This window comes from Gekko japonicus, unplaced genomic scaffold (assembly GCF_001447785.1).
Source record: "Gekko japonicus isolate JY-2015 unplaced genomic scaffold, Gekko_japonicus_V1.1 scaffold574, whole genome shotgun sequence".
Taxonomy (NCBI): domain Eukaryota; kingdom Metazoa; phylum Chordata; class Lepidosauria; order Squamata; family Gekkonidae; genus Gekko; species Gekko japonicus.
This window is the reverse complement of record NW_015159725.1, coordinates 109,680-122,473: the sequence shown is the minus strand read 5'-3', so window position 1 is coordinate 122,473 and position 12,794 is coordinate 109,680. Positions and strand designations below refer to the sequence as shown.

The 12,794-nt window shown below is 42.4% G+C and overlaps 1 protein-coding gene across 1 annotated transcript in view; it reads left to right on the top strand.

Annotated features, from left to right (window-relative positions):
- FEZ2 (fasciculation and elongation protein zeta 2) overlaps positions 1-12,420 on the top strand; it is a 43,001-nt gene extending 30,581 nt beyond the window's left edge. The window contains exons 6-8 of the mRNA XM_015423316.1: positions 2,862-2,937; positions 7,695-7,760; positions 11,552-12,420. Coding sequence (XP_015278802.1) covers positions 2,862-2,937; positions 7,695-7,760; positions 11,552-11,568 — 159 coding nt within the window. The 3' untranslated portion in view covers positions 11,569-12,420. The remainder of the gene's footprint in view (positions 1-2,861; positions 2,938-7,694; positions 7,761-11,551) is intronic.
- The last annotated feature ends 374 nt before the right edge of the window (positions 12,421-12,794 follow it).

Sequence of the window (12,794 nt, the reverse complement as noted above, 5' to 3'; positions counted from 1 at the left end):
GGGTGGGTGAGGGGCCTGTGAAAGCTTTCCCCATCGGTCCAGATTCCTGGGCGGGTGGGAGAAGCGGGGCGGGGGGGGGCTGTGAAAACTTCTCCCAGCCATCCAGCTTCCTGGGGGGGCGGGCGAAAGAAGCAGCATGGGAGGGGCCTGTGAAAGCTTCTCCCGGATTGGGGAGAGAAGGAAGCAGCAACCCTGGGCCTAGCAGGGCCCAGGGAAGCCGTGGGGACAGTTTGGGGGGGGGAAGAGAAGGAAGCGGCGACCCTGGGCATGGCAAGGCCCAGAGAAGCCGCAGCCAAGGATCGGGGGGGTAAGGAAGCGGCGACCCTGGGCCTAGCAGGGCCCAGAGAAGCCACGGGACTGGTGAGAGGGGGGGAAGAGAGGACTGACGACTGTGGGCCTGGAAGGGCCCAGAGGAAGTGCAGGACTGGTGAGGGGGAGGGAAACTGCGACTCTGTGGGGCTTCTCCGGCTGGGGACTCCGCAAAGCAGCCAGCCAACCCAGCCAGTGTCTTCTGACTGGCAGTTCTTGCGGCCAACCACTGTTGGTGCGCATTGAATGTTGGACGCGATAATGGCTTTATATATAAGGACAGGATTTTATCTTTTACACATGTAGAGAATATGTGCAATAAAAAAAGGACCACAGTCAAAAAAACTTCTGGATGCAAGTCACTGCTCAGAGTAAACTGTAAAACTTAAAAGCAGTCTTTTCAGTAGCACAAGCAGCATCAGTGGAAACTTCAAAGAAACAGCTAGCTCCATGCATGATTCTACAACCAAATGTGCAAAGTGAATGGAAAGCTGGCTTGCTGCATAAAGGCTAGGCATTCCTAGGTTTATAATATGCCACTAAACCTTATACTCAGTGTTTCAGGAGCCACATGTGGCTCTTCCAAACACAGTTTCCCATGGTACCCACCCAATGTTCCAGGGAAGTGAGCAGTTTCTTTAGAAATGGGAATAATTTGATCATTATTGTGGGCCTAATATAAAACCGCCTTATTTTTAAAACACAATACAAGTTGCCCATGATGATTATATCAAGGTTGTGGAGATGTAGGAGTTTGATGTATGAGACTGGAGCAACATATGGAGTTGAATGAGGTGAGGGAAATGAGGCATACCACTACTGAATGCTAACTTCTTGCAAGTAGAAAATTTAACAAAGAGAAAGGTTCTAACTGCCCCTTCTCCTGCAGAAGTAGAGTAAAACCTGAAGGGAACTTTTACCATAGAGAAGCATTTACTTGTTTTTTTAACATCCAACCTACTAAAGAGAACTTGAAATCTTGCATACTGTTTTGTATCATAACTGACTTGTAAGTCTTTCCCGTCTCTCAAGATACACAAAGGCTGGCTAAGGTTCAACAGTAGTGGGGACAGAGAACCATACATGTTCAGAGTTACTCTGCTAAAAGGGTTATATGTTATAGTTATATATTATTGTTTGTGTGCGCTTAGGTTAGTGTACAGTATACACTAATGTGGCTCCTTTGGTTGATAGGAATTGCAAATGTGGCTCTCTGTGATAGAAGTAATTTTGATTACTCTACCCTGGATCCATTTCACTCGGCTTCCACCCTGGTTATGGGATGGAGACAATGCTGGTCACCCTCATGGATGACCTCTGGAGGTACCTGGACTGGGGCAGGTCAGTGCTGCTGTTACTTGATCTGACAGCAGCGTTTGACATGGTCACTTATGATCTTATGTTAACTGCCTCGCCAACGGCTTATCTCTTTTCTCCAAGGTCAGGGACAGAGAGTGACGCTTAGGGAGAGGGTTTCACAGTGTTACCCGTTGTTATGCGGCGACCCTCAAGGGGCGATCCTCTCCCCTATGTTATTTAACATCTGCATGCGCCCTCTCACCCAGCTGGTCCAAAGGTTTGGGCTAGGCAGTCACCAGTACACTGATGACACCCAGCTATATCTGCTGATGGCCAGCCACTCAGATACCACTGCAGAGGTCCTGGCCAGGGCATTGGAGGCCATGACTGATTGGCTGAAACAGAGTCGACTGAAATTAAATCTATCAAAGATGGAGGCCCTATGCCTGAGCCACAGGGGGATGGAATTGAGAATCTAGGTTCCCACCAGAGGTCATTTCGGGGGGGAACGTGGGGGAACACAGTTCCCCCGGGTGAGGTGCAGGGGGGCGGGGCACATGATGAAGCCCCGCCCCCTGCTTCCGGCCGCCCCGCTTCCAACCCTCATTCAGCCAGGAGGAGGCAGGAGAAGAGGGAGGGTAAGTTGCTCCCCCCCCGCCTCTCCCCACCCCTGCCTGCCTGGGGCCAGGGAGGGCCTTGGCGGGGCTTCCTCGCACTCCCGCTGGCCTTGCAGGTCCACTGCCGGGCCCCTGATGTCAGGGGGTGTGGCATATGCTAATGAGTTATGCGAATGAGTTCCCCTAGCTCTTTTTCTACGAAATGACCCCTGGTTCCCACCCTTGATGGGACACTGTTAACACCAACGCTAATAGGAGGAGCCTGGACGTGATCCTGGACACCTCACTTTCAGTGGAGGCCCAGGTCACAAATGTTGCCAGGTCTGCCTTTTACCATCTTTGGCAGGTCAGGCAATTGGCTCCCTACCTTTCCTCCCATGACCTAGCCACAGTGATCCATGCATTGGCCACGTCCAGGTTGGACTACTGTAGCTCACTTTATGCAGGGCTACCCTTGAAGCTGATCCAGAAACTCCAGCTGGTTCAAAATGGGAGCTCAGGGCAAGCACATATGTAGTTATATATGTTTGTAGGACTGTGTGTTTGAAGCTGTGCACAAAAATTGCTGATCTAGTTTCTATAAATGATGTTCCGTGTAAAAAAGACTATATAGTAAATGTGGCTTTCATTTGGCAGTACTTGACAACCGTTATTCCTTATGAGAAGAAAAGTGGACCTCCATCCATTGATGATCTCCAAACACTAACAAAAAGTAAGTAAATGCCCATGTGTTATCTTTCAAAGGTAGTCTTCTGTGTTACTTTGCTGGGATATCCAGAGAGCCATCAAGAGGACACTTCTATAGTAAATCTTCAGAAGAATTTATCTCAGGGTGAGCAAAATATTTTCTGCTCCAAAATCTAAAATGCCTGGAGTTGATCAGCCACCTTGTATTTGTCCAGATAAACTCAATAAGTCAATAATGGTTCATATCCTCCTGATCAAGTGTCCCACGGCGTCTTTGAATGTAATTGGCATTACTCCATGGCACTAATATCAATAACATCCTAATCAATGGAACTAACTTATGTTTAGTTCTAATCAGCCTGGAATGCAAAGGTCAAGAACACACATAATTAGACCAACCTCTCCCAGTTCTTTGTCTGATTCCTAAGGACTCCATTAAAACTCTCCTAAATAAGCAATAGTGAAAAAAAGGAAACAAATATCCTAATTCTGCTAAAATCATAACATCTTTAGCCCGGGACTCAACAATTCCAGCTGCCAGGAAACCTGAAGTTTCTTGTGGCACCTAAAGATTTGAATCTTGAAAAGCCCTTACAGAGTTTACAAAGAGGAGGAGCAAATGTCAGCGCTTAAAAGGAATGGCCTGCAAAACTTCTAAAGGTAAAGGTTCCCTTGCTCGAAAGCTAGTCGAATCCGACTCTAGGGTTGCGGTGCTCATCTCCGTTTCAAAGCTGAAGAGCCAGCGCTGTCCGAAGACGTTTCCGTGGTCATGTGGCCGGCATGACTAAACACCAAGGCACACGGAACGCTGTTACCTTCCCACCGAAGCAGTACCTATTTATCTACTTGCAATTTCTTGCTTTCAAACTGCTAGGTTCTAGCACAGAGCTAATTTATTGCAAGGATATGAGCTCTGGTGCAAACAGAGCTCAATGGCTGCTGGCATCCTTTGCCTTTGTTGGGAATTTCTCTCTCCTGACCCAGCCAGGGAAAGCTGGAGGCAGGCAGGTGAGTGTGCTTGGTGGAGTAGGCAAAAGTCCTTCCCCACAGGGAGGCCAGAAACCTGGCCCGGAGAAGAAGCAATAAATCTTTCAGTCTTTGATACTAATTTTAGTGGTATTGGAATCCTTCAGAGCACAAATAATTGTGAGTATTTTTATATTCAGGTTTGGTGTACACATTATATGCACAGAATTATGATTTGTACTAATTGAATCACTGCTGGGGGCCATCCCCCTCAGCAAAAGGACTCTGTGCTTGATTTAAACAATGGTTCTTGGGTATTTTCTTACGTTACTTCCATTCTAGTTACATAGCAGCCTAGTGGTAGCAGCTGGCCTGCCTTACAACATTAACTTAAACAAAAGAGGCTTGAGTCTGGAAAAGTTTGTGCTGCAACACATGTCTTTTAGGTGCCACAGAATTCTTGTTCTTGTTGACACAAACTTATATGGCTATCTCCCTGGATAGGCCCAATTTGTTTTTTGTTTAAAGTCAGCTGAATCAAATGCTGAGTTTTTAACTAACACAGTCAATGTGCAGGATCTTTTTCAGAGCACAATAAGGTAGATCCCTGTCCCAAGGAGCCTACAATCTATCATTTGAGACAAGGATGATGACAAAGAAAGGGGAGAGAAGATGGAGGTGGGGAGAAACTGGGGAAGAATGTGTGTATATGACACGTATATGGGCTTATTTACTGTAGAGGTAGGGAACTAAGAGGTTGTGAGTTTTCAAGTTTTTCCTGGGCTGTGCCTCTTCAGGAAAACATCCTCACATGCACAAAATGTTTTGCATTCCATCTGACAGAAGGTGAGGAAGAGGCAACTCTGCTCCTTATTCCGAAAGGTAGTCCAGGGTCTTGGGCCAACTGCATGAAAGGCCCTGCTCTTCATAACTAATTGGTGTTTTTACCTCTTAGAGCAGAGCCTGACCTGTTATAACTTCAAGGCAACATTCAATTCTGGGCACCTTAATTTTGGAGCTGGCTCCTAGGTCCAAAGAAAATTTGTCAAGGCCTGTCTTAAGCCTGAATGTAGACAAATCTTATGCACAAAGTGCTTAGAACAGTCACAGCCAAGTTGCTTTAAAGCAAGGAGAAGGCAACTGCAAGTGTCTGTTCACCGTACGTAAAAGCTTCAGAGGACGCCTCTGTGTAAAGAGTTAACGATGTTGTTTTCCACAGACTAGCTGAAACTTGATCCCTGTCTCAGTAACAGACTTCCTGACTCTCTCTGGTAACACTGGAGTGAGGCAGACCTCAAACAATTTATTTAGAACATTAGATTCTCTCAGCTGTTAGACCTGAATATTTTCAATACAAACAGTAAATAGAATGCCCAAGAGTTGTTGCATGGGAGGTGTTCTTTTCAGTAGATGAGTGCATTATTTCCCTCTTCAGCATGGCTGTACTTAACTACAAAATAAGCTCTCTCCTTTTGTAAAGCAACCTGAGAAAAAAATCCAGACAAATTTAAACTGGTTGATGTGGATAATTTGGACAATACCTCAATGATAAATGTTTATTTCTTTTTGTGTAGCCCTGAAGAAAGTGGCCTTTTAAAAAAAAAACTGTTTAAATACAGTATGCATAAAATTTATGAACAGTAGTACAAAGTTTGAGTCCAGTGACACCTTAAAGACCAACAAAGTTTTATTCAAGGTATGAGCTTTTGTGTGCATGCACACTTCTTCAGATACATTGAAATGGAAGTTAACAGTCAATACATATAGGCAGAGGGTGACCTATATGTATGGTCTGTTAACTTCCATTTCAGTGTATCTGAGGAAATGTATGTGCAGACAAAAGCTCATACCTTGAATAAAACTTTGTTGGTCTTAAAGGGGCTACTGGACTCAAACTTTGTTCTACTCCTTCAGACCAACATGGCTGACCACCTGGATCTATTTGTGAATGCTGTTATTTATAATAGGCCCAACTTAAAAAAACCCCAGCAATGTGTGTTAGTTCAGGTGTTTGGAACTGTGTTGTTTTGCCTGTATCAAACAGTGACCCTCTGTAGTCCCTGTAGCTTGTATAGCATACATTTGTACAGGCTTAGTCTGTCAAAGTAGCTCTTACAGTTAGGAGGTTTAATTATGTTTGAAGTTCTGGAATTACTTCACAAACCAATTCAAAAGCTCATGCTTTTGGCCAGCTTCTTGAATTTTGTAAATTCTTGAACACAATTTTGGCGTTCTTAAGACCACACAAGCGCTTCTGACCCTAGTCTGAAGTTCTTAGTGCTTTTGCAGTGGGACGAGTGTTCCATAGGCGTGAAATAAAACCCCGTAGGCATGAATATCTTTCACATTCCTGGAGTTCCTACTTGTAAAAACTGCCATTGGCTCTCAAGAAACTGGAGTGAATCATGGTTACAAAGTATTTGTATATGATAGACTTAGTGTTGCTGACATAAACAGAACTCCCCCCCCCCATAAATGTAGAAAGTTTTAAATTACAAATACTAATCTAAATCTTTCAGCTATTGCCTTTTGATTTCTGGGTTTATTTGTGAATTTATTATCACACTCTGCATCTTCTTATGCTCTACAAGCTTTTAACACTACAGAAAACTTGTCTAGTACTTACTTGACCTTATTTATAGAAGCAACATTGTTAGTAAACAACTCTGTTAAAATCTGTCCCAACCTTTGGCCTTTCTAGACTTCAGATATTCAATTTCCAAACATGTATTTTTATCAGTGTACATCTCGTACAATGTTTTGGTGAGAATTTATTTGGTATCCTCCCAGCTCACTAATTAGTCACAGACAGTGTTCCCTCTAAGCTGAGTTAGTGTGAGCTAGCTCACAGTTTTTTAGCCTCCAGCTCACACATTTTTGTCTTAACTCAGGAAGGACGGCTCCAGAGCAAACTAATTGATGCAGTAGCCAAATCGCTTGCTCACAACTTTAATGCCGGTAGCTCACAAAGTAGAATTTTTGCTCACAAAACCCCACAGCTTAGAGGGAACATTGGGACTCACAGACCCAAAATGAGAGTTCCTGGTAATCCTTCAGGGTCCCCCTGTTCAGAGTATTTGCTGGATAATACCAGATAGTTTTGACTTCTCTTACCCCCACCCCTTGCTCCAATATTACTGCACTCTACCTCCCTCCACTAAACAGTTCTGGGGATTGGGGGTGAGAAAATAAGGTCAAGGAGAGAAAATAAGAGAGGAGTCGCATATGTGAAGGGGTACTCCTATCCAATGCTCCCTCTAAGCTGTGGAGTCTTATGAGCAAAAATCCCACTTTGTGAGCTGCTGGCATTAAAGTCGTGAGTGAGCGATTTGGCTACTGCATAAATTAGTGTGCTCTGGAGCCATCCTTCCTGAGCTAAGACAAAAATGTGTGAGCCGGAGGCTGAAAACCTGTGAGCTAGCTCACACTCTCAGCTTAGAGGGAACACTGCTCCTATCCCAGTTTCTTCATAAATTTCTCAGATTTTTCCCCCTTTTCATTCAACAGTGTATGACTGTGGTCTCGTAACACCTCTCTGTGACTGCTTTAGGTATTGCACCTCACAGAATACAGTCCTTTTGGATGGTAGTCTTGAGAGGGGAGTTGTTTGCCATGTACAAGTGGAAGAAATAGAAAGTATTTTAACAGTGCCATGTACAATTAGTATTGTCATCCAGAGTGTATTTTGTTTGGAAGGGTATGTGTGAATGATGTTTAGAGCAGTGTTCTGCATGTTTTCTCTTATAAATGACTAAATTGAAAGTAATGCTCTAAACTACTGGTTCTTCCACTGACTGTATTCCCCACATTTGACAGTTCTTCATGCCATGAAAGAAGACAGCGAGAAAGTGCCAAGCTTATTAACAGACTACATCTTGAAGGGTGAGTATGCCTACGGCCAGCCATGTGGTGACTTTTTAAAAATGTTACTATGCAGATTGGGTGCTTTAAAGTATTATTTCTGACAGTGTCATAAGTTTAGCAGCATTGCCTTTTCAGTGCTCTTAAACTTGCATTTTATGTGAACAGGAGCCTCCAAGCATGTTGTCCTATAAATAGCATAGTGAGATATTGATGATACTATTGGGCTGTAAAACAAATACAGAGAATCATATAGTATTAAGACTAAAATGCTTGGCTTCATTTATGACAATTCATTCTCAAAGAAAGATGTAGGATTTTAAAGACCTTAACATCAGTTGGATCCTGCTATATGGCTTAGATCCAGCCAAAACGTTCCATCAGAGGAATGGAGCTTCCTTTCTTCCCCTGTCCTACTGCAGCCTGCTGATCTCCATGAAATGCTGTTCCTAGGGGACAGGGGACTCTGAAGAATGACTGGGGGGGGGGGTCTGCAACAGGAAATCAGTAGAACTTGCCAGTTAAGTCTGGATCCAACCCTGTGTCTGTAAATCACAATGTAAAGTGCATTTTATCCCATCTGTCCTCCAAGGAGCTTAAGGGACAGCATAGGTAGTTATCCCTTAACCATTTTAAAATAAGGGTAGGCAACTGGTGGTTTTGGTCCTATGCCAAGGGTTTGAAACATCTGATTTTCTGATGCTGTTCATTCTGGATGTATGGTGTTAAAAAGCCGATTGTCTGTGTTTCAGGACTGGTTCAAAGCTGAGGCTTAAGCTTTAGAATACCAGCTGAATCCACAATGTTGCATGCCAATTTATAAGGGACATTTTGTGTTCCACTTGATTATTCAGATGATTTGTGTTCCACTTAATTATTCAGATGATTAGAAAGCAAGGGAAATAGTGTAGTACTATTGATTCATGCAGTGCCAAATGGCAAGAGAGTAATTTATGACTGTTTATTTAGGGCAAACAATTGATGTGAGCTATCTGAAGGGTATGCAGATTTTTGCAGGGTAGGAAAATCTGAAGCTCCCAGAACTGGATAGGTTGACTGCTTCTTGGCAGTAGATACTGAGTGACCAATTTGATAGGTTTCTTGGCAGTAGATACTGAGTGACCAATACTGTAAGCTTTAAATGGCTCTGCCTTTAAAGTCAACTTGGAAAGTGTGAAACACCACAGCATGGTTACTATCAAGTGCTAGGCATGTCACATTCAATCTGCAGTTACTCTACAGTTTACCTATCAGTTACCAGGTTCAGTTCAAGGGACTGGTTATCTGCAAAGCCCTTCATTGCCTTTGACCCACATACCTACAGGACCGTCTCTCCTGCTATGCTCTGCCATAACAGTATCACTCATCTCAGCAAAGGCTTCTGAAGGTGCCACCCTGCAAGTGGGTAAGATCCACAATTGCCTGTTCACATGCATTCTCTGTGGCAGCTCCCACTTGGGGAACGGACTGGTCAAGGAGGTCAGGAAGGCTCCCACACTTCTGTCATTCCACAGAATGTGCAAAACAGGAATGTTCAGGAGAGTGTTTTATAGAACTGTGTAGCAGAATGGAATGGTCCAGGCAGGCACCTTTGTAACAGAATAGGACTTCACTGCAATGATTCTTCCAGGTATCATCTTGCTTTTCCTGTGTAATTCCACTACACTTTGCCTATGCAGTTGGGTTCTCATTGTCCTGTAATTTCATTGTTTATTAGATGTCTTATATTGTATGATTGCTTTTTTAAATTCTGTAATCTGTCTTGAGTCTCCGTGAGAAAGGTGGAATATGAATAAATAGATTAATGGAAGCTTTATTTTCCCACCATCACAGTGTGAATTGGGAAGGAGAGAGTTCAGAAATAGCTGTCGCTCCCCTGTCTGTGGCTGTAGAAAGGAATAAGAGGATCCTTATTCCTCTTGTACTGCCACTGTATAGTCCTAACATGCAGCAGCCGGTTATATGCCTGTGACTGCATGCAAGGATTTCTATGCATTCCTCTGTGGAATACATAATTAATCCTAGGTTAGACTTTCAGAAAGCAAGGTAAAATTGGGAGGGTCTTTGAATTCTGAAAAGTTTAAGAAACAAGAAGCCAACAGCTGTATTGTTGATTGCCTAGGGGAAACTGCGGTGTTAGTTGGATCCACACACTTGCTCATAATTTCACTCCTGGCATCATTTAGCACCTTGGGGTACATTCAGTGCTACATTTTCAAGCAGTAATTTACTCTAGCAGTGAAATATTTTCCACATTGTTAAATGGCAGTAGGAACCCTAAGGAACTGAAGTATCTTTCTGCTGTTTGAAGACATACGTGAAAAGCTTGCACCTTCTTTCCAAGTAGGACTTGTAAAAATGGGATGAGTTCCCATCAGTATAGTGATATAAGGCAACTGAATTCTTCTTCTGTACTTTCCATATAAGAATAATACACTCCAGAAGCTTTACGAAAAATGCCCCAAAGTTTTTGTGACTTTGTTTTCTCATTTACATGAACATTTCACAATGTAACTGTCTAGAGAATACTATCAGAACACAGTGAATAGTATTAGAATATGTTTAAGTAATCTCTTCCAGTCCATTGTTCTTGGGTGCTGTAACAATGGTGGGTACAGACTATTTGGTACGCAGTTTTATTAAGTTGATCCACACCTAACTTCCCACCGAGCACTTCACTGTGTGGTTTATTTACAGGGAAGGGTTACATGTAAAGGATGCTGTTATATATGATGGCTTTCTCATAATGGCATTCAGAAATTATTACAACACAATACTTGGAGGAATTACACTCCTCTCTAACTGTCACTGAAATGCAGTATAGGAATAGTGTGTGCGCTGAAATATTGGGCAAGACCCTATGAACAATGAATAGCAAAAGTTCACAGAGGAGAGCTCTATTCCTTCCTTTTGCACTCTTCCAAAGTGTTGGTCCTGGGGTTAAAGTACCCTCAGGGATAGTGGGATAATAATCAGATTATTGTAGTAATATTGTGTTCCTTTCTAATTTTTATGTTATTTTATTTTCATATTTCAAATTAGCAGCAAGATTAAATATTTTGCTTTAAATGTTGCAAGAGATTGACTATTCTAAGATCAGCAAACTGTTTATCATAAGGAAATTTTTGGGGGGGTTTCATTTTGACACCTAAACCTGACTTCTTCATTTGCTTTTGTGTTGTGCTAGCATTGGTTTGAAAGCTGGATTGCTCTGAGGTTTGTGTCTTTTAGATGTTTTAGGAATGAGGAGTATGTAAAGGACATGTCTTGACTGCCACTGTATATAATCTATAGGTTGTGCACGTCAGGACAGTGTATGTCTTTCTTCAGAGACTCCCTCACAGGGTATCTGTTGTGGGGAGGGGAAGGGAAAGGAATTTGTAAGCCGCTCTGAGACTCCTTTGGGTAGTGAAGGGTGGGGTATAAATCCAGTCTCTTTTTCTTCTTCTTCAAAATGTCTATATTGTACATTCTTTAATTAGTGCTTTATGAATGTTCTGCAAAAAAGCTAATGAATTTTCTTCAGGGACTCATCTCAATGTCTAAGACATGTCCTTGTAGTTAACTCATTTCTGTAAGAAATTAGCTGATGGTTGTGTGTGTGTGTGTGTGTGTGTGTGTGTGTGTGTTTTATGGGTTTTTGTTTGTGTGCTGGGGATAAACTTCATATTCATTCTACATAAGTTACTGTGTCTAAACTTGTAGACCATAGACATAAGGCTTCTAGTTTGATTAGCTTGTATCTGATCCTATTTTCAGCTGAGCAAAGTCCAATAATATTAATTGATATGTATCTTGGTGTTTTTTTCCAGTTCTATGCCCTACATGAAGAGTGCTATTTAGGAGGAAAGACAACCATTCCTGTGAAAACGGTTGTTTAAAGCCTTTCCATTTAGTTGGCACTGTGTTGACTTCTAATGTATTTACTACTTTCATTGCCTGCTTGGACTTTTGGACCATGGACTAAGTTCTTGGGAGCATGTAGAACTCTGTTAGCTTTTTTCACACTTAACCATGAAGTATTCAGATGAAGAACAGAGACTGTACAGTTTTACTCACAAACATTGTTTTGGCTTTTTCAGTACTATTTTTTACAAAATGTGGCACGTAATTCTTCTCCACAGCCATCTGCTTGGGTGGAGGAAGAATAAACTTTTTGTGTAAATAACAGAAGCCTATAAAGTTTAGCTAAAAGAACTCCAATCAAACTGGCAATGGGCTGTTGTGTCAAGAGTGCAAAATGAATCAGAAGCTGAAGCTGTACTGCAAGAATTCAATGGAAGTTCTTCATTGGGCATGCCAGTGTGGGAACTAGCACTGAGCTTCTGTTTTATTTTATTTTTTTTAATCTCCAGCATTAACATAATAGTACAAACAGTATTGTTGTGTGTTTACTGATTCTCATGAATTTTTCACCCACCTTTAGAAGTAAAAAGTTGTGTAGAGCATTTGTTGGCTTGCTAATTGACTGGGAAGTTGCCTTGCACAAGTCCAAATGAAATGATGAGGATAGGAGAACTTCCTGATGGATTTTCCTCCATACCCCTGTCTCATCACCTCCATTTCCTAAACTTTATTTAAAAATAATTTAGTTGAATGTGGATATCTTGCTGCTATTGTGCTTTTTAGCCTACATGTTAAATAAATGTTTGGTCATGGTATAATCTTTTATATGCTACAGTATGTTAATGAATACTTTTTAAAGACTCACTGTCCTGTACTTCATTTACATACAATACTTTTACCCTTAGTGTTTTCCACATAGGAACAGGCTTGTATGGTTCCCCTGTTGCCAGTGCAGCACACAGCAACAGGGCTTCCAGGTAGTGGATTTCCCTGCATTTCCCTGCCCCAGTCATGTGGCAGCCATCTCTGTCCACACAGTGGGAAGGGTGTTCTTTTTTTTTTTAAACCACTCACTGACTGACAGAATGATATACCATTATCTGTATGTCAGTTAACAATTAAAAAAAATCAAAAGCCTACTGTCCATGGATGGCAGGGCCGGGGGCCTGAAGCACCAAAAATAATACCCAAGTGGTTGGGACCAGGAAA